Source organism: Scyliorhinus canicula, chromosome 10 (genome assembly GCF_902713615.1).
Source record: "Scyliorhinus canicula chromosome 10, sScyCan1.1, whole genome shotgun sequence".
In the NCBI taxonomy this organism is placed as follows: Eukaryota; Metazoa; Chordata; class Chondrichthyes; order Carcharhiniformes; family Scyliorhinidae; genus Scyliorhinus; species Scyliorhinus canicula.
This window is the reverse complement of record NC_052155.1, coordinates 185,080,200-185,102,538: the sequence shown is the minus strand read 5'-3', so window position 1 is coordinate 185,102,538 and position 22,339 is coordinate 185,080,200. Positions and strand designations below refer to the sequence as shown.

The 22,339-nt window shown below is 46.8% G+C and overlaps 1 protein-coding gene across 1 annotated transcript; it reads left to right on the top strand.

Annotated features, from left to right (window-relative positions):
* Positions 1 to 11,885: 11,885 nt before the first annotated feature.
* LOC119972111 (protein FAM83A) lies at positions 11,886 to 20,270 on the top strand. Its single transcript, XM_038808450.1, has 4 exons — positions 11,886 to 12,786; positions 14,597 to 14,764; positions 15,577 to 15,701; positions 18,952 to 20,270. The coding sequence occupies exons 1-4, from the start codon at positions 12,274 to 12,276 to the stop codon at positions 19,619 to 19,621; spliced, it is 1,476 nt and encodes a 491-aa protein (XP_038664378.1). The 5' UTR covers positions 11,886 to 12,273; the 3' UTR covers positions 19,622 to 20,270.
* Positions 20,271 to 22,339: the final 2,069 nt, after the last annotated feature.

Here is a 22,339-nt window from a genome sequence, read left to right as displayed (position 1 = left end):
CCCGCCTGTTTCCCGGCGGAATGGCAAGCGGCGGGAAGAGAAAATCCCCTCACCAGCGACTGACACACCGCCGAGAAACACGCGCTGGGGGACAGGAGAATCCTGTCCGTACGTTTTTTTAAAAGTTGCAATTAGGAATAACTTTTAAACTGTTGATATAAACTTGTAGAATTAATTTTTCAAATGAATTTTCTATTTGTGGGTTTCTGTTAAGGAGATATTTAAGTAAAACCTTTTGCAAGTAATTTTCAGAATAATTAAGCTTCTGCCAGTTTTCTCTGCCCATCTTTAATTTGCTCTGTGCCAAAAAAAATGATTTTATTGAACTGCTTTTTGTTTCCTGTGTGTCTGTTATAATCCCTTAGTGTGATTTAACTGCCTGCTAACATCACTGTAGCTGTGCTTTGGGATCAGTTACAGTATCACTGCACAGCTAGAGGGTTAACCTCCTCGCCAGAGCGATGGTCGCATCTCTCAAACAAGACTTCCTTGGAGGTCAGCGGCGACGCCCCTTGTTTCACAGCTGACCACAAACTCCCGGCCATTAACTTTAGCCAATGGATAATCTGAGGTCGTGCATTTTGTGGTTGTGAGTTGGGGTGGAGATGGTTTGCACGTTCTCCCCGTGTCTGCGTGGGTTTCTTCCGGGTTTCCTCCCACTGTCCAAAGACGTGCTGGTGAATTAGAGAATGCTAAATGACTAGTGTCCAAAAGGTTAGGTGGGTTTACAGGGATAGGGTGGAGGCGTGGGCTTAAGAAGGATGCTCTTTCCAAGGGCCGGTGCAGACTCAATGGGCCGAATGGCCTCCTTCTGCACTGTCGGGATTCTATGAAATACTTCTAATTGCACAATTTAGAAGTCTAGATGAGCAGAGACAATTTGGTGGACACTACCCCCCCCCCCCCCCCCCCCCCCCCCCCCCACAGCGCCTCTAGCATACCTGTCACCTATGCGCCCACATCCGACCCCTCGCAGCCCCCCGGGAGGCCAATGATCCTTAAATTCTGCCTCCTGGCTCTGTTCCCCAGCTCTTCAAGCTGCTCCTGCATCCTCCTCTGGCGGGCATTCAGCTCCTCCACCTCGTGCTCCAGCTCCGTTACAGTGCCCGCCTGGCTGGAGAGCTTCGCCTCAACCTCCCTGAGCACCTTCCCTTGGACCGCCTGTGTCTCGACCATTCGGTCCATCACCGCTCTCATCGGGTCCAGCGTGTCCCTCCTCAGCTCGACGAAGCAGTTCTTGAAGAACTCCATCTGCTCCTCCCTTGGCCAGTGAGCCTCCGCTCCCCGGTCCCCGCCGTCCGCCATGCTTGGCCCTCCGGTCTGGGGTCCCCGCTGCTCCCGCTTCGATCCTTGCCGCTCCACCCGACCACTTCTAGTCCAGCTGCCCATACCCTGGAAAGGAAGCCTCTTCCCTATCGTCTCCTCCACCAATTCAGGTTGCCAGGTCCCATTAAAAAGTCCGTTAAAAAAGGTCTGTTTGCCCATCGCGGGCGGGAGCGATCCGACCTGCAACCTGTCTCCTCGAGGGCGACACCGGAAGTCCCCAGTCTTGCTATCTTGAGGCTGATTCCGTGAATAATTTTGAAAGGAGACTGAACGGTACTTGAGGACGAGGAACTCTGAGCACCGTGGGCAAAAAGTGGGAATGTGGAAGAGCATGACTGCTCTTTCCCAGAGCCCAGCACAATGGGCTGAATGGCCTCTTTAAATGCTATCAATTTCTATCAACTTGACCAGTATGTGGTTTAGCTGTTTGATAATCTTTATTAGTGTCACAAGTAGGCTGACATTAACACCAATTAAGTTACTGTGAAAATCCCCTAGTCGCAACATTCCGGCGCCTGTTCGGGTACACAGAGGGAGAATTCAGAATGTCCAATTCACCCAACAGCACGTCTTTCGGGACTTGTGGGAGGAAACCGGAGCACCCGGAGGGAACCCATGCAGACACTGGGAGAACGTGCAGACTCCGCACAGTCACCCAAGCTGGGAATCAAACCTGGTACCCTGGTGCTGTGAAGCAACAGTGCTAACCACTGTGCTGATGTTGACTGTATGGTTGAACATGCAGGAACCAGCTGGTGTTGCAATTCACAATGTTTTTTTAAAATAAATTTAGTGTACCCACTTAATTTTTTCCAATTAAGGGGCAATTTAGCGTGGCCAATCCACCTACCCTGCACATCGTTTGGGTTGTGGGGGTGAAACCCACCCAAACACGGGGAGAATGTGCAAACTCCACCCGGACAGTGACCCAGGGCCGGGATCGAACCTGGGACCTCGGTGCCGTGAGGCTGCAGGGCTAACCACTGCGCCACCGTTCTGCCCTGCAATTCACAATGTTGATTGGCATTTCATACGGATGAGCTACTGTTTTCTCTTACTCCAGCTGAAAATTCTTCAATAGAACAAAGCACCTACATCTCCATTTTGTTTTAACTTTCTGACGGCACTCTTTAACATGTTTATATTATTCAGTTCTGGGTTTCCTGTTACCATATCCATTTATCTCACTGTTATTTCAACACCCAGTATATCTCCCAGATGGCAATGAGATGAGCTGGATGCCAATGTAAGGCGGCAACTCCTTGACAATCAAAGGTGTTTTTGTAACCGATCTCTGGGGTAATGTCCAAGTGCTGGCTTCCCACATTCACGTCAGTTTCTAGGTGTGAAGCAGTAAGAATATCTTTTGACATTTAGGCTGTGTTTTTCCATGGGCTTTGAGAACGAACCGAGGTCGAGCCAGCACTCGCCAGAAGTGCACCCACCGACGTCATCTTCCCCAGGGATGCCTCTTAATGGGCTGCCTCCACATTTTCTATCCATTTAAAAACAGTGAACTCCTGCTGCCAGTCCAACCAGAGTTCTGAAATCTTAGCACCACCAGGGTGAGGGGGCGCTGCTGAATCAGGTCAGGAACCACGAGGGCACCTCAACGTGGAGGCCGCTGGTGAAAAATGGAACTTTAGCTAAATAAACTCCACCACTGCCAGCGGCCATGAATGCAGAGGCGTACCCTCCCACTGTATCACCTGTGGGTACAGGTGTGAACCAGTTCTGGACAACAGTCACATTGTAGAGGGGGCCATGCACCGGCAAATCCATAAGGCTCAAGAAGACTGCCCTTGATTCACGGTTTAATTCACTACCTGCTGCTGGCAGGTATATATCTATATCCCCATCAGCGTAAAAGCACTTCTCTGAAAATAGGCCAGAGGTACCCGTACCAGCCTCCACGAACAGGCGCCGGAATGTGGCGACTAGGGGCTTTTCACAGTAACTTCATTTGAAGCCTACTCGTGACAATAAGCGATTTTCATTTTTTCATTTCGGGTAGAAACATGGCTGCAGACCATCTGGTCACAAGAAATCATCGCTATGCCCATCTTCAAATGCCCTTCAGCTACTGGCAAAATCCAGCCCTGGGTGTCTACCTCCTCCTAACTTTGAATATTGAATTTCAGTATTGGCTTTGCAAAGTTGCACAAGCGAATACACATTGATGTCAATAATGTAAAAGAGCTGAATGAGGATTAGTGGGTATTCTTTAAACCGGCCTATCTCAGTGAATTCATCGCATCCATAGTCACAGCTATTTGCTTTAATTCCACCCTCGCAAACCTTCAGCCTCAGTAATTCTTCCAATTCAGTTGTTTCAATTATGTGATCTGCACAGATATTTGACAAAAATATTTAAACATTAATTGTGTGTCCCATTACTTCTCATTAGGTGAGCGCTTGTGATGCGAAGCTATTAAAAAGTCCAGGAAGATCTCTGGTTTGAGTTCAATTGTACTGTCTTGGCCATTTAATCTCGCTGGAATGACATGAAAAGGTGTTCCAGTTGGTTCTTGATGAAATGGGACGTAAATGATGTGTGTGGCAACACGATAGCACAGTGGTTAACATAGTTGCTTCACAGCGCCAGAGTCCCATGTTCGACTCCCGGCTTGGGTCACTGTCTGTACGTTCTCCCCGTGTCTGGGTGGGTTTCCTCCGGGTGCTCCGGTTTCCTCCCACAAGTCCCGAAAGATGTGCTGTCAGGTAATTTGGACATTCTGAATTCTCCCTCTGTGTACCAGAACAGGCGGTGAATGTGGCGACTAGGGGCTTTTCACAGTAACTTCATTGCAGTGTTAATGTAAGCGTACTTGTGACAATAAAGATTAATATATAAGCTCCGGAGGCGATGGCCTCCAACTTTGGAAATCTTCCAACCATTACTACCTAGACCAGGGGTGGGCAAACTACGGCCCGCGGGCCGCATGCTGCCCGCCAAAGGTATTTCTGCGGCCCACCAAGTCATTAAAAAAAAAAAAAAAAAAAAATTAATTTTTAATTTTTTTTTTTTTTTAATTTTTTTTTAAGGTTAATGGGGGGGGGCTGTTGGGTTACTTACTGGTATAGGGTGGATACATTGACTTGAGTAGGGTGATCATTTCTCGGCACAACGTCGAGGGCCAAAGGGCCTGTTCTGTGCTGTACTGTTCTATGTTCTATATGAGGCGCCCAGAATCATAACCGGGTAAAGTAATTATTTTACTTAATATACTATGCGGCCCTTTGTGAATTGTGAATTTCTGAATGTGGCCCTTGCACGGAAAAGTTTGCCCACCCCTGACCTAGACTCACTCAGAGTAGCAAGATGAAGTACTCCTGGGTATGCATCCCAGAGCAAGTCCAAGCCTTCAGAGAAGGGGAAAAAAGCTGAAGGTGGGGTTGTTGGAAAACTGGAGTTTGATGCAAGTTAGGATTTCAGCAGCAGAAATTTGAGTGAGTTCTCGTTGAAGGAGGGAGATTTTTAAAAAATATAAATTTAGAGTACCCAATTCATTTTTACAATTAAGGGGCAATTTAGCGTGGCCAATCCACCTACCCTGCACATCTTTGGGTTGTGGGGGCGAAACTCACGCAAACACGGGGAGAATGTGCAAACTCCACACAGACAGTGACCCAGAGCCGGGATCGAACCTGGGACCTCGGCGCCGTGAGGCAGCAGTGCTAACAACTGTGCCACCGTGCTGCCCAAGGAGGGAGATTATTGAGAGAATTGGAATGGTCAAGTCTGAAAGTTACAAGTTAAAGGATGTATAAGACCATAAGACATAGGAGCAGAATTAGGTCACTCGGCCCATCGAGTCTGCTCCGCCATTCAATCATGGCTGATATTTTCTCATCCCCATTCTCCTGCCTTCTTCCCATAACCCCTGATCCCCTTATTAATCAAAGTGAACAGAGACAGGGGGTAAATAGAAAAAGAACATAATCAATTTAAATATTGCAGCATTTCGGAAAAGATTCTCGCTCCTTTTTGACTGAATCAAATGAGATGAAGGTTTTACATGGTGGAGTGTGAACTATATGATAATAGCTGGTGTAAGGAGAATGTTGAACTGGTTACAGTCTCTGAACTTTTCCCCACACAACTGGATATTGACACAGGTTGAAACACCTTTGTAGAGTTTATACAACCTCAAATTAAATGCCCCCTTATATACTTTATGACCTTGGACAAACTTTGGATGTTGTATCAATGGTAGAAACCTGTCAGTGCAGACATATGTCAGTTACACAAGTAATTGGTAAAGGAGTGGTTGCAATGAATTAAAGGTTTTCCGACAGCTGTGTGAACTGAACATTGAACAAGAATCGAAAGTTGCACATAAACAGACATCTTCCCATCAAAGGAATGTAAAAGCAATTCTGATTTAATGGAGCGATCATTCGGAACTGTTGAGACAAATATATTTTAAGCCACTAGTTCCTTTGTTTGCATTTGAAAGGTTAAGCTCACTCATTGGTCCCATTGCATTTCCCCAGAGCAGTGGTGGGACACACTGGGTGTCAATGGAGTAATAATAAAATGTGGAGGTAGGAAAGTTGTAACGAGTGAGTCTTCGCAATGGCTTCTCTTCCTATTCGATGCATCTTTCCAAAGACACAATGTCAGATGGAGTTTTACTCCCGAAATTCCTAGAAACAAGTTGACCTAATTCAATGCCCTGCAGGGGGCTAGCAGGGACCCGGAGTAAATCTTGCACTTTAGATGTGGATACGGCCCCCACACTTCCGGTTCGGAGTCTGCGCATGCGCACGGTGGTGGCCTCCAGCGCCTGCGTCAAGCTCCATGGCGGACTTGGACCGCGGAGCCACACAGAGAAAGGAAACCCCCACGATTGGCCGTGTGCCCGAGCATCTAACCCCCCATATCTAATCCCCAGCTGCCTATAAGGCCCCCCGGCCTCCGATCCCCCCCGCCCCCGACTGAGTCCGTGGCCGCCACGCTAGCATCCCGACCGGCAATCGGGGGTTATTTCTACGCCGTTGGGAACTCAGCCGGTCGGGAGCAGCGGTTTGCTGGGCCGGCCTCTGTCAATGGGCCCCTCCGGCCGCGCAGCATTCTCCGCGGCCACGCTGATGTTCAGGGCCCGGAGAATCGCCGGTCCGATTATGACGTGAAAGTGGATTCTCCGCCCCCACGCCAGCCATGATTTCGGCGCGGGGCTGCGGGGAATCCAGCCCATTATCTGAGCTCTCCTCCATTCCCTCATTACCAATTCAGTCCCCCTCCCGTACAGTGTTCACAACTTTGTTGTCCTATTTGACCCAAGCTAAGTTCCCGACCTCGTATCCTTCCCTTCACAAAGATCTCCTATTTCTACCTCCATTACATCCCAGATTCTATCCTAGCCATAGTTCACCTGATGAAACTCTCATCCGTCCATTTTTCAACCTCCGGACACAACTATTCCCATGCTCCCTCACTGATTTCCCATTTTTCACCCTCCATCTACTCGAACTCACTCAAAACTGCTGCTCAGATCCTAACTCACACCAAGTCCCAATCACCCACCACCGCTGTGCTCACTGACCAACATTAGCTCTTGGTCCAAGAAATGCTTGCATTTATATAGCACCTATCATGATGACAGGCCGTTGCAAAGTACTTTACCAACAATAAGGTGCTTTTTCTGAAGTGAAGTGTTCAATCCACCTACCCCACACATCTTTGGGTTGTGGGGGCGAAACCCACTCAAACACGGGGAGAATGTGCAAACTCCACACAGACAGTGACCCAGAGCCGGGATCGAACCTGGGACCTCGGCGCCCTGAGGCAGCAGTGCTAACCCACTGCGCCACCGTGCTGCCCTATAAAGTCTTGTGAATGAGGGCCATTAACAGAAATAATTTTGAACGCAGATAAGATGGTTCAAGATAAACAGCAGCAATCGGATAGAAATTCCGGGTAAATTACTCTCCTGGCGAAGCTGATTGAGGGATGAGGGGTGAAAAGGACACTAGGATGAACTCCCCCGCTCTTCTTCAAAAGAAGAATGGGCTGAATAGCATGGAGGGAGGTCAGACATAAACGTATAACTGTGACAAATAGAATGAGCGAGAGTTACAGATGTATACCGTCTACAATGGTACAGTAAAGAACATGAGAGAAGTGCAAATGTATACAGGGATGAAATTAATTGCAGATACGTTTGGAGAAGATCACAAATAAGAAGCAGTGACACAAATAAGGCTTCACTTGCTTTGGGCAGCACAGTAGCACAGTCGTTTGCACTGTTGCTTCACAGCTCCAGGGTCCCAGGTTCGATTCCCGGCTTGGGTCACTGTCTGTGCAGAGTCTGCACGTTCTCCCCGTGTCTGCGAGGGTTTCCTCCGGGTGCTCCAGTTTCCTCCCACATGTCCTGAAAGACGTGCTATTGAGGGTATCCAGCAAAGGTTCACCAGACTCATTCCCGGGATGGCAGGACTGACATATGAAGAACAATTGGATCGACTGGACTGGTACTGACTGGACTTTCGAAGAATGAGAGGGGATCTCATAGAAACATATAAAATCCTGATGGGACTGGACAGGCTGGATGCGGGAAGTATGTTCCTAATGTTGGGGAATTCCAGAACTAGGGGTCACAGACTAAAAATAAGGGGTAAGCCATTCAGGACTGGCATGAGGAAGAACTTCTCTCAGAGAGTTGTGAACTTGTGGAATTCCCTACCACAGAAAGCTGTTGGGGCCAGTTCATTGGACATATTCAAGAGGGAGCTGCACGTGGCCCTTGCGGCTAAAGGGATCAAGGGGTATGGAGAGAAAGCGGGAGTGGGATACTGAATTTGCATGATCAGGCTGTAGGTCAGAATGGCCCATTCCTGCACCTATTTGCTATGTTTCTATGTATCAATGGGGGAGCACTTTGCAGACTGTGTTCATAAGTCCAATAGATTCAAGATTGTAATGGAAAAGGACAAGGATGGGCCTGAAAACAAGGTTCTAAACTGGGCAAAGGTCGAGTTTAATAAAATCAGATATGATTTGGCAAGAGTGGACTGGGAGCTGACACTTTTCGCTAAATCTGTCACACAACAGTAGGATCCATTCAAGAAGCAAATAGGGAGAGTACAGGGCCAACATGTTCCATTCCGGAAAAAGGGTGGGACCAACAAATCGAATGAACCCTGGATATCGAAGGATATACAGTGTTGGATAAGGAGAAAAAGGGAAGCTAATGGCTGTTATTGAGGGCTCAAAATGGCAGGAGCCCTAGAGGCTTATAGAATATGCAAGAGTGAACGTAAAAGGGAAATTAGGAGTACATAAAGGGGATAGAAAAGAATACTGGCAGGTCAAATAAAGGAAAATCCTAAGTTGTGATACAAGTTCATTAAGGGTAAAAGGAAAACTAGGGAAAGAGTCGGGCCCATTAAGAACCACAGGGGTAATTTGTGTGTGTTGAGCCGGAGGATGGAGGTAGAGTTCTAAATTTTGTGTCAATGTTCACTGGTGAGAGGGGCAGTGTGGGTATAAAAATCAGGGTGAAGGTTTGTAATAATATTAAAGAAATTAACATAGAGAGTAGGTTCTGAGTGGTCTGGCAGGCTTAACGGTAGACAAACCTCCAGGGCCAGATGAAATGTATCCCAGGTTGCTGAGTGAGGCATGGGGGGGAAATTGCAGGGGGGCTGGCAATAATTTTCAATTCCCCTCTGGCCACAGGAGAGGTGCCGGGGGACTGGAGGGATAGCCAATGTGGCACCATTATTCAAGAAGGGAGGAAGGGGTAAACCAGGAAACTACAGGCCAGTCAGTCTAACCTCAGTGGTGGGGAAACTATTGGAAGCAATTCTGAGAGACAGAATTAATCTGCATTCAGACAGGCAGGGATTCATCAAGAACAGTCAGCATGGTTTTGTTAAGGGAGGTCATGTCTGACCAACTTAATTGAATATTTTAAAGAAGTGACCAGGTGTGTCGATGAGGGACATGCATTTAACGTAGTCTACTTGGACTTCAGCAAGGCTTTTGAGAAGGTTCCACAGGGGAGGCTGAGAACGAAGCCCACGGGATCCAAGGAAATTTGGCAAATTAGATCCCGAATTGGCTGAGTGGCAGGAAGCAGAGGGTGATGGTCGAGGGGTGTTTTTCTGACTGGAAGCCTGTGTCCAGTGGGGTCCCGCAGGGATCAGTGTTGGGGTTCCGCAGGGATCAGTGTTGGGGTCCCGCAGGGATCAGTGTTGGGGTCCCGCGGGGATCAGTGTTGGGGACAGGGATCAGTGTTGGGGTTCCGCAGGGATCAGTGTTGGGGACAGGGATCAGTGTTGGGGTCCCGCAGGGATCAGTGTTGGGGCCCCACAGGGATCAGTGTTGGGGTCCCGCAGGGATCAGTGTTGGGGTCCCGCAGGGATCAGTGTTGGGGTTCCGCAGGGATCAGTGTTGGGGACAGGGATCAGTGTTGGGGTCCCGCAGGGATCAGTGTTGGGGCCCCACAGGGATCAGTGTTGGGGTCCCGCAGGGATCAGTGTTGGGGTCCCGCGGGGATCAGTGTTGGGGACAGGGATCAGTGTTGGGGTTCCGCAGGGATCAGTGTTGGGGTCCCACAGGGATCAGTGTTGGGGTCCCGCAGGGATCAGTGTTGGGGCCCCACAGGGATCAGTGTTGGGGACAGGGATCAGTGTTGGGGTCCCGCGGGGATCAGTGTTGGGGCCCCACAGGGATCAGTGTTGGGGTCCCACGGGGATCAGTGTTGGGGTCCCACAGGGATCAGTGTTGGGGCCCCACAGGGATCAGTGTTGGGGACAGGGATCAGTGTTGGGGTTCCGCAGGGATCAGTGTTGGGGACAGGGATCAGTGTTGGGGTTCCGCAGGGATCAGTCTTGGGGTTCCGTAGGGATCAGTGTTGGGGTCCCACAGGGATCAGTGTTGGGGTCCCACAGGGATCAGTGTTGGGGTTCTTGCTGTTTGTGGTTTACATAAATGATTTAGATATGAATGTATGAGGGATGATCAATAGGTTTGTGGATGGGGGAAGCGCAGTGGGTTAGCACTGCTGCCTCACGGCACCGAGGTCCCCAGTTCGATCCCGGCTCTGGGTCACTGTCCGTGTGGAGTTTGCACATTCTCCCCGTGTTTGAGTGGGTTTCGCCCCCACAACCCAAAGATGTGCAGGGTAGGTGATATTTGATATTTGGGTATTTGGAAAAAACGAATTGGGTACTCTAAATTTATATTAACAATAAAAAATTAAAAAAATAAGTTTGTGGGTGATATGAAAATTGGTGGGATGATAAATAGTGAGGAGGAAACCTTTGATTACAGGAGGATATAGACGGGCTGCTCAGAGGGGGCAGCAGGGTAGCATGGTGGTTAGCATAAATGCTTCACAGCTCCAGGGTCCCAGGTTCGATTCCCGGCTGGGTCACTGTCTGTGTGGAGTCTGCACGTCCTCCCCCTGTGTGCGTGGGTTTCCTCCGGGTGCTCCGGTTTCCTCCCACAGTCCAAAGATGTGCGGGTTAGGTGGATTGGCCATGCTAAATTGCCCGTAGTGTCCTACAAAAAGTAAGGTTAAGGGGGGGTTGTTGGGTTGCGGGTATAGGGTGGATACGTGGGTTTGAGCAGGGTGATCATGGCTCGGCACAACATTGAGGGCCGAAGGGCCTGTTCTGTGCTGTACTGTTCTATGTCTATGTCTAGAGGGGCTGAGTAGTGGTAAATGGAATTCAATCCGGATAAATGTGAGGTGATGCACTTGGGCAGGACAAACAAGGTAAGGGGAATACAGGATAAATGGTTGGACCCTGGAAAACACCGAGGATCAGAGGGTCCTTGGTGTGCGTGGACACCGGTCCCTTAAGGTAGCAGGGCAGGTGGATACGGTGGTTAAGAAGGCAGTTTGGCATACATGCCTTTATTGGGCAAGGCATAGAGTTTAAGAGCAGGAAAGTGTATAAAAAGTTGTTTAGGCCACAGTTCTGGAATCCACATTACAGGAGGGATGTGTTAACACTTGGAAAGGGAGCAGAGGAGATTTACCCGGATGTTGCCTGGGCTGGAGAGTGTTAGTTATGACGAGAGCTTGGATAGACTGGGGCTGTTTCCCTTGGAGCAGAGGAGACGGAGGGGGAACACGATTGCGATGTATAAAATTATGACAGACATAGATAGGGTAGAAGAAACTTTTCCCCTTGGTAGAGGTGTCAATGACCGGGGGGGGGGGGGGGGGGGGGGCAGAGATTTAAGGTAAGGGGCAGGAGGTTTAGAGGGGGTGTGAGGAAAAGCCTTTTCACCCAGAGGGTGGTGGGAGTCTGGAACTCGCTGCCTGAAAGGGAGGTGGAGGCGGAGACCCTCATAACATTTAAGAAATATTTAGACGTGCGCTTGCAATGCCAGGGCAGACACGGCTATGGGCCAAGTGCTGACAAAAATGGAATTAGAATAGAGAGGTGGTTGCTTTTGACTGGTGCAGACGCTATGGACCAAGGGGCCTTTTCTGTGCTGCAGACCTCTATGACGAGACCTCAGTCTAATACCGCATCCAAAATATCGTACCTCCGACAGTGCAGCGCTCCCTCAGTAGAATCCATCGAATCCCTAACATGCAGAAGGAGGCCATTCAGCCCATCATCTCTGCACCTCAATATTTACTGCACAGGGAGTGTCTGAGAGTTCTGGGTGCACAATTTCCCAGAGGGAAACATCAATGTTTAAAATGTGCCCTGCGTGTCGGAAACATGCCAAAGGAAAAAAGTCATAAAGATTATTCATTCTTATGAATTTATCGAATATGACAGATACCCAATGGTATCCTGAGCATGCGATTATCCTGATTCAGCATTTGCCTAAAGGCTGGGCTGTATAATTCTCTTGTATACACATAATTGCATGTCTTAGCTCATCGATTATCCTCATGTATTAATGCAGCTGCTCATACAGCTGTCAGTGAGCTGTGCTGGTTTCTGCGGAGCAGGTCGTGAGCAGTAATCATGAATGTACAAAGTTACCGGAAAACAGACTGGTATCGGCCGAAAAAGGTTGGCAAGATCAAGAGGCGACTGGAAGCGATGAAGAACCCTTGGATTCCACCACCTGAGTTTGACCTGAGTCACAACGAAAGCGTAAGATTGGCTACAGACGCCCTGTTGGATACGGGCACAGACGCTTACGACAAAATGTTGACTCAAGAGGGGGAGTTGAGCTTCCTATCTCCTTCCGAAATACAATACATCGTTAGCAGCCCGAGGGAACCCCGCCAACTTGAGGAACCTTTAGAAGGGGGGCAAACCAAGCCCGGGGCGTCGGATGCCTCTTCGGACCCGACGGGCACTTACCTCCCAATGATCTCGGACAGCATTGGGCCAATGTTGGAGCAAGGGTGGCCAATGGTGGACAAAGGATATTACCTGAAGGGCCCCTCGACCATCAAAGTTTACTTTCAGAGTGAGAAGTCACAGAGCATCAAAAATATTTTACGTCTTTACATCAGCCAAGCCATCGAGGTAATTCATTTGCTACTGAACAGCTCAGTAATGTTGGTTTGTTGTGAGCCAATAGTGGCCCAGAATGTGTCAGCAATGTTAAAGGTGAATGAAGTTGTTTCACTGTTATTATTGTGCAAAAAATCCCCTCCCAGCAATTTGTGACGAGGTAGTGTTATTCTGTGAGTTGCGAATAGTTATTAAGAGTTGGTGGTTTGCATTGATTCAAATTGATTTTGGTCCTGTCCCAGCCACCACCTTGTGAATGTCATGAACTTGAGTTATTGGGCATTAATTAACATTAAATCCACCTCAGAAAGTTAGGGCTGGTACTTAACAGCACGAGGACCATCTCACTAGTAAGCTTTATATTCCTGAAATGCCTCTTTGACCCGGAAAGGGAACAATGTAAATTGTGGAATTTCATTCCTACAGCCAGTAAATTGTTCCAAGTATTTTTAAATGTAATTTTAAAATTGTCTTACTTCTTCACTCGATCTTTATTTCTCTGTCTCTCTTCTCTTCTCTCGCTCGCTCTCTCTCTCTCTCTCTCAATCCAACCTCTTTTTCCTTTGGTTGAATTCTCTTTCTGATTTGACTCAAACCCACCCAATTGCCTTCTCCAGCCTCTCCCTGTTTCTTTCTCAATCTTTAACTCTCATTGTTTAAGGTGACAGAATGCTGGCTCCATTGTTCAGTCAGGCTCTCCATACCCCATTAGAATAGAATTATTAGATCAGAATTTCACACTCAGAATAGATTGTAGTTCTGAAATATTTGCTCCCAGTATATCTGCATCTAGGAGGACCTGTGGCTTGGTCGGGAGTGTCCCTATCTCTGAACCAAACATTCTGGGTTCGAGTCCTCCTCCAGGACTTGACGGTCAAGGAAGGTGCGTTCATAATGCAGCCAAACGGGTTGAGTTCCGCAAATCCTTCCAAACACACCAAAGGCTGGTGGCAAGAGTGGCAGAGACTCCTGGTCAGCCACGGTTGATGCGGAGTGGCTTTCAGCCTCTGGTGATAGGTTAGCAACCCATTCTGGGAATTACAAGCTCTGGAAACAGACGGAAGTCTGCCTTAGTGCAACAGTAGGTGCGGGAAGCGAATGTGAATTGGAATATCTACATCTGTCTGTTGATCTAGTCGCGTTACTTAGTCATGTGAACAGATTGGGGCTTAGAGAAGGTGTTAAGATTTGATTGAGATGTTCAAAATCATGCGAGGTGAAGACAGGATGGAGAGAAATTGTTTCCACTGGTGGATTGTGAATTCGAGGACACTGATTTAAGATGATTGGCAAAAGAACCAACAAGAAGACGAGGAACTATTTGTTTTACATAGTGAAGTGTTTCGGATCTGGAGAGCATGGCTGGAGAGGGTGGTGGAGGCAGATTCAACCATGGCTTTCGAAAGGAATTGTCCAGGCTCCTGAAAAGGAAACATTTATAGGGTTGAGGCGGGGAAGTCGGGGAGCAGGACTAACCGAGTTACTCTCACCGAGAGTCAAACTGTAGTGAATGAAGTTTGGAGTAAGTTCTTGTTAGACAGGGTTATCAGTGTTAATGTTAACTGACAGTGCAGCCTTTATCATAATTTCCTCATCTCCCAGTCTGCTTCTCTTGTCAGTTGTTCACTAGTTACTGACCTTTCTGCCACTGGGGATAGGTTCTCTCTTTCTGTTCTACAAAGATCCAGCATAGTTTTGAATGCCTCGATTAAATCTCCCCGTAGCCCCTGCACGAGGAGAACAATCCCGGCTTGTCCAGTCTCTCTGCATAAGTGTGAAAGTTAAACTTCTGAATGTGATTCTACCCGTCTCTCCCCCCCAGCTGATAGCTATTGTGATGGACATATTCACAGACATTGACATCTTCTGCGATGTCCTTGATGCAGCTAACAAACGCAATGTCACAATTTACCTGCTACTGGATCAACAATCTTCAAAATACTTCATTGAAATGTGCAAAAATCTCCAGATAACAAGCAGCCACTTAACAGTAAGTGTCCTGTCAGCATTGCATTAAAGAATAAATGAATCATGTTTTAGCAGGGTAGGATACGTCTCCATATGTCTGTGCTCAGAGATGTATAATGCTCGAGGCATGGGAGAGTGACCTGTTTCCTGAAGCTGAACCTGGTTAAGGAAAGATTAAGGAAAGTGACAGGGCGACATGGTGGCGCAGTGGTTAGCACTGCTGCCTCACGGCACCGAGGACCTAGGTTCAATCCCGGGTCCGTGTCGAGTTTGCACATTCTCCCTGAGTCTGCGTGGGTCTCACTCCCATGACCCAAAGATGTGCAGATTAGGTGGACTGGCCACGCTAAATTTCCCCTTAATTGGAGAAAAACATAATTGGGTACTCTAAATTTATTTTAAAAACAATCGGGCATTTATTTTTAATTTCTTCATGGGGTGGGGAGGGCATCCCTGGCTAAGCCAGCATTTGTTACCCATCTCTATTTACCCTTCAGAAGGCGGGGGTGAGACGGTGCAGGTACACCCACTGTGCTGTTAGGGAGGGAGTTCCAGGATTTTGAGCGAGCGACTGTGAAGGATGCTCAAGAGGCCAGAATTGTGGGGAGCGCAGATATCTCGGTGGGTTGTGGGATCGGAGGAGGAATAATCCTCGATAATATCGATAAACCAACAAAGAATTGGCGTGTGTGGTGTGGCAAACACAGTTGCCACATTTGCATACTTTCTCAGTACAGAGCGGACAATGTGCCAGTTCTTGTGTCATTCGCATATGAACTTTGTCATTTGATTCTCTCAGTAAATTCCCCCCTCCTCTCTCTTTTGCATCTTCAGAACATAGAAATCCGCCACGTGTCTGGTGACCTCTACTGTTCAAAATCGGGAAATAAATTTTCCGGCCAAGTTCAGGAGAAGTTTGTCATCATTGACTGTCTGTACGTGTTAGCGGGTTCTTACAGGTTAGTGAAAAACATATCGACCAACGTACACCGTCGTGTTTCTATGCAGTTTGAGTGGCAAAAGGTGCTTGGGGTTAATGATGCCAACCCTCCAGGGTTGTCCAGGAATGAGAGACTTATTTCAGCCGGTGACCTCCATCAGCCCTGCAACTTTTCCAAGATCTCAGATCCCAAGAGGGAAACCTTCCTGGATTTCACTCTGAGAAAACCCAGGGGCAAAATACTCAGAGCATCAAGCAAAATCCGTATTTATTTCTAATCGCCTTGAAGTACCTTTGTCTATTTAATTATAGAAATATTAGAGTTGGAGTTGAGGTGGTGGTGGTGGGGGTGGGCAGGGGGTTGTTGCACTTCAAGGTCAAGATTCTGTTCACTTTCCGGTTAGCCAATGAGAAGGCGGGCGGTGTGCGGATGGATGTCTCGGCTGACCAATGGCAGGGGCGGGGCAGTTGGAGGCAAGGAGGTCATGTGACGGGGCCTCAAGGAATGTGTCCAACAAGAGTTGGCAGCCCAACTCCATTTGTGACACAGTGGGGTCAATCCATTGTTGAAATATTGATTGGGTGGTTTCTGTAAATGGGCCATTCTCTCCAATCATGCTAGCCCACTGATATTTGGTGAGGAAGCATTGGTTTACTGCTCTGTCCTCAAATTCTAGTTTTGTCTCTAAATCTCACCCGAGATAATTAACATTCCTGTTCAGGAATTTCTTGCTTTCTGACTCACTGTCTACTAATTCCATATATCGACCAACATCAAAGGCGAATGTTATTAAATGCCATTATTATAGATAAGCAGAATAAGAAAGAGACACCTTCACATGGCAGTATTTATTGGTATTTTAAATACTGGTCTTGATTAGATTTTGAAGGAAGTATTTGCAAAGGCAAGGGCTTGTCCAATTAAAGTTAAATTAAATTGTCAACTAACTTTTAAAAAATTGAACGAGAAAAGATGTATTCAATTTCTTGAAGATGAATTTAAATTCCTATCCCTTCTCGAATAATCTATCATTTCTCTGTTTGTCCTTTAAAGCACAGAGATTGTAGGCGAGGAAATTGAGAATAATGCCTCATGGAATACAGCCAGTCAGAGATTGGGAAACAGAGGTTATCCTTGTTTCATTTCATCAGTAGAGCACAACTCAGTGGCTTTTCCCAGATCCTTTGTAAACGCATCTGCCTGGAATTCAAATATTTTACTCAGTACAGTCAGGCTAAAGGATATACTAACACCTTATTGTATATACGAGAGTATATATTTATATAATGTGTATAACATAATTCCAAACTATATGAAGACATGTTAGGAGAGGTGACCAAACACTTGGTCAAAGAGGCACGTTTTCACCTCTTAAAGAGGAGCGAGGTAGAGAGATGGAGAGGAGAGAGAGGTAGGGCGGTAGAGAGGTAAAGAGATGGAGATGTGGAGTGTTAGAGAGATGGAGACGTGGAGTGGTAGAGATGGGGAGGATAGAGAGGTAGGGAGGTAAAGAGATGGAGATGTGGAGTGGTGGAGAGATGGAGAGAGGTCGAGAGACAGAGGTGGAGAGATGGAGAGGAGAGGGGTATAGAGATGGAGAGGAGAGAGAGGCATAGCAATGGAGAGGAGGGAGGTAGTGAGATGGAGAGGAGCGATGGAGAAGGTAGAGAGATGGAGAGAGTGAGGTGGAGAGAGAGAGACATAGAGAGCGATGGAGGAGAGAGGTATAGAGATGGAGAGGAGAGAGAGGCATAGCAATGGAGAGAAGGGAGGTAGTGAGATGGAGAGGAGAGAGATGGAGAGGAACGATGGAGAAGGTAGAAAGATGGAGAGAGTGAGGTGGAGAGAGAGAGATGGAGACGGGAGAGAGAGGTGGAGAGGCAGCAAGATGGAGAGGTTTAAGGAGAGCCTTGGCAGTATGGCCGCCAATGTTGGCATGATGAAAACTGCAGATTTTAGTTGGTCAAGACCCTAGGGAGAATTCTCATGTTGCCGTCAAAAGCTTTTTTTCCGTATTCCTGACTCTGGCTGTCAGGTTAACCTCTCAAACGGAAAATAGCACCTCCAACAGTGCAGCACTCCCTCAGTGCAGCACTGGGAATTTCAGGCTAGACTTTGCACTCAATTCTTGCAGTGGGACTCAAACTCTTATCCCTCTGCTAACAGAGTGATTGACAGTGACAGTTGACAGTTTATGCTGTAAAAATAATGTTAAAGTTCTGAAGAAGTCAGGTTGGACTCAAAACCTTTACTCTGTTTTTCTCTCTCCACAGATGCTGCCGGACCTGCTGAGTTTCTCCAGCATTTTATGCTTTTATTAATGAAACAAATTTGCCTTCTTTATAATCGCGGACCTGACCCCAACAGTTGTTCGGATTCCGATCAGAAATCCTAATATTTGATTTAATTTGCCAGACTGAGAGGAAAGGATACTTCACTTGCTGAGTAATTTCATGCACAAATAGAGATATGGTATATTAAAACAAACTTTAATGGTAACACAGTATTACTAATGGTAACATCATAAAGAAAATGGATTACAATTACCAGTTAACACTTAACAATGACAATGAAACACTAACTCCTAACTGCTATATTTTATCTCCACTCAAGCAAAACCCATCTCAGGTCAACATCCACTTTTAAATACAGTTAGCCCACCCAGGAATACTTGCTGTAAAGATATGTCTTGGATAAACAGCTTTGCGGGAGAGAGAGATCCTTCAGGAACCAGCTTGCAGATTATTGCCTGTGTCAGACCAATGTTTAACCTGCCAGTCTTTTTAGAAAATGCTGTTCTGTTCACAGGCAAAATCTTTTTAACTAAACTGCTTGAGAAAACCTGCTGGTCTGCACACAGTCAAATCTTTAACTGAACTGAAACCCAAGACTGAAACTCAACACCTGGCTGCTTCAACCCCTGGCTCCTCCCGTTAGCTACATCAGCTTATTAAGGCCAAACACAATGTCTCCACTTATCTACTCCCCAGGGAACTTTCTTCATATAAATAAAATCCCATTAGCCCAACTTTTATGATGCTTTAATTATCCCTCACAGCCAAAATGTCTGTCTTTTAAACGAGGGCTTTACTGCAGCAATCAGACACACTAACCCAGGTTTTTAACCCTTATGTTAACAAATACATATAATGCAATATATCTGAAATTCCTACATGCAACACACCGTTGATTTTAGTAGCAAGAAATAGTCACATTTTAATAATTTCAGTTAAGCTTTGATCTCTATTTTCCTCTTCTGTTTTTACAGTTTTACTTGGCTATCAGGGCAGGTTCACAGGAACTTCATCACTCTCCTTTCAGGACACATTGTCGAAAGTTTTGACGAGGAGTTCCGCCGGCTCTTTTCTCAATCCAAGCCGGTAAATGAATTCACCACAGCGCAAGTGGCGCCTCGCTCCTTCCCGAGAAGCTCGTCGCAAACCGGCGGTGGACGGGTAATAGTGTGGCCAGAAAGTCGGAATACGCACTCGGACACCTTCAGCAGCCTGTCCAGTCACAGCGGGCCCTCAGTCAACTCTCTTCACTTCGCAAAAGGTGAGGACCTTCACAAGCAGAGGCACAACCCTCATCAGAGGCTGTTGTACACCCCACTTCTCCAGCAAAGGAATTATTCCTTCCTACTTACTGGCATTGAGAGATTATACTCCAGTCCAATGGACCGTTACCTCAATGAAATAACTAAGCCTGCAGTGAACTCCAAAGAAATCAATATTCTAAGAACTCAGAGGGACACGTCGCTGAATGTACCACGATCATTACCGTTTAGGCAGCATTACTTGCTGGCCGACAATAAACACTTGATCAACCCGGATCAAACTCACATTGGAAAATATTCAATGGAATCCCCGTTCAGAATGAACAACCTTACCGATCCCAAGCTCTTCAATAATAGATATGAAAGGTTCTTTAAGCAGTGAAAATGATTGTTTGGGTGCAATTGATGGAAATCTGTTTTTTTTTTTTAAAGAGTGTAGGAACATATTGTGATTGTTTGAAATTTGGCATTCTTCTGTTTGTCCTGATTTGTGCAAACCAAAAAGCTTCAACATCTCCCTCTTTTCAGTCATAGGAAAATATTTACATGATATCGACTGAGGCCAACAATCAATTTGTTTGAATCCCAAAGCTCTGGACTCATTATTTTTAAGGCCACAGTCATGCATAACTCTCATGGTGCATATCCAACCTTGATCAGAGATGAAAGAGCCACTGTTTTCCCGATGAATCCTTCTCTTTGCCCCCGTGTGCATTTGGTTTTATCTCTCTCTCTTTATCTGTGAAGATAATTTGTTTATTCTTAACTCTCGTGATGCACATCTTTGGTTACCATGAGCAGTTGATTTCCCAGAGTATTCCCGTCTTGTGAAGCTCTGCTCCAGAGGATATTGGCCCCAGCAGATGTCAATCTTGGCTCGGTGGTCACAAAGTCAAAGGTTCAAGCCTCATTCTCGGGACTTGAGCGCATAATCCTGGGAGCACTGCACTGTCAGAGGAATTAAGACATTAAACCTGTCAATTCACCCAGGCCGCACTACATGTGGGGCCTCACGGTAGCATGGTGGTTAGCATCAATGCTTCACAGCTCCAGGGTCCCAGGTTCGATTCCCGGCTGGGTCACTGTCTGTGTGGAGTCTGCACGTCCTCACTGTGTGTGCGTGGGTTTCCTCCGGGTGCTCCGGTTTCCTCCCACAGTCCAAAGATGTGCGGGTTAGGTGGATTGGCCATGCTAAATTGCCCGTAGTGTAAGGTTAATGGGGTATACGGGTTACGTGGGTTTAAGTAGGGTGATCATTGCTCGGCACAACATCGAGGGCCGAAGGGCCTGTTCTGTGCTGTACTGTTCTATGCTGTACTGTTCTATGTTCTATGTAGAAGACCGAGGCAATTCGTCACATTGTCCTGGACAATATTGATCACCAAAACATACTATCAGGTCACCATCACATTGCCTGTTGTGCTGTGTTTCCTCCATTACAACAATGACCACACTTTAAAAAGTAGTTAATTGGCTGTAATGTGCTTTGCAATATTAAATAAATAAAAGTTTAGTGTTTCTCTTTATCCTTCTCTGTTCATTTGTATATTGTGATTTTCTGTACTTTCCTCTCTCCATTATTTTGGGTTTAAGTGTCTCTCTGTAGCTGATTTGCGATTTTCTCTCTGGCCCTGTTTATAGCTGTGATTGTCTCTTTCTTTCCATCTCTGTGTCAATCTCCAATGAACTTTCTGTATCCCTCCTTCAATTTGTGGTTCTTGGTGTACCTGTGATTTACTTCTCTGTGTATTTTGGCATCTGCGATTATCTCTCTGTCTGTTTGGAAGACTTTTAATGTGCAGTCTATCCCCGTTTCTCCCGGTTGGATTATCTTTCTCCCAGTGTTCAGCCCACTCACTCTTTATTCTCAGTCAACACCTTCCAAATCCACGGCCATGACCATCTAAAAGCAGCAGATACACGGGAACACCACCACCTCCGAGTCACTGACCATCCTGACTTGGGAATATATCACCGTTCCTTCACTGTCAGTGGGTCAAAATCCTGGGAGTCCCTCCCTAACAGCACAGTTGGTGTACCTACGCCGCACGGATTGCAGGAGCTCAAGAGGGCGGCTCACCACCATCTTCTCAAAGGCAATTAGGGATGGGCAACAAATGCTGGCCGAGCGAGCGACGCCCACACCCCATAAAAATGAATAAAACAAAAACATGTGGGTAACGTACTGGACCGTATCTGGTCTGGCAGAGATCAGCTAATTTTGGACAGGTCTGAAACAGCCTTTGTTCCCATGGCTTAATGTGTTTCACATCGCTCGTGATTGGGGTGGGAAAGAAAGAGGATCCGAAAAGAAGATAGTGCCAACTATTTTAACCACATTAAACTAAAATATTGTCCGGCCAGCAGTAATCAAGTCTGGATATGAAGCTTGAGAGCATTGGGAGGGGAAAGAAAATCAAATCAACGGCTTTGAAATGTGCGGCCGATGAGGATCCAAAGGGTGAGTTGGGTGGAGGAAAGAAGCAATGAGGAGGTACTCGCAGAGGCTCGGAGAACAAGAGAAGAAATGGAGTTCTTTAGAAATGTTATAGAAAACAGAAGCAGGAGGAGGCTCTTTGAGACTGCTCCGCCAGTCATGGTGATCATCAACCTTATAGAAGGGTTGGGAATGCCTAATCGCCACCGGAAGATGCAAGAGGCTGACAAGAGAAGGAAGCAATTCAACATTAAAATAAGCAAAATACTGCAGATGCTGGAATCTGAAACAAAAACAGAAAATGCTAGAAAAACTCAGGTCTGGCAGCACCTATAGACAGCGAAAATAGAGACCTACATTAAAGACTGGCTTAACCAGAACTCCAACAACCAGGGCATCCACTATTGCAACTCAGCATGGCCCTTAGATAATGACTACAAACAAACTAAACTCAACAGGCACAGGCTGCAACCATCCCAGTGATTAAGGCATCCAACATCGCACCCTCTCCCGGCCTATTCAGTGGTTGAAATGAATTGCAAACGCGTTTTACGTTACAATAAGAGGCAATTGAAAGATCAGTTCCATTATTGCTGTACAGAATGTTCCAGAACATTTATTACGCGATTGTGATGAAGCAACTAAGGTGTGACTCTTCAGCCA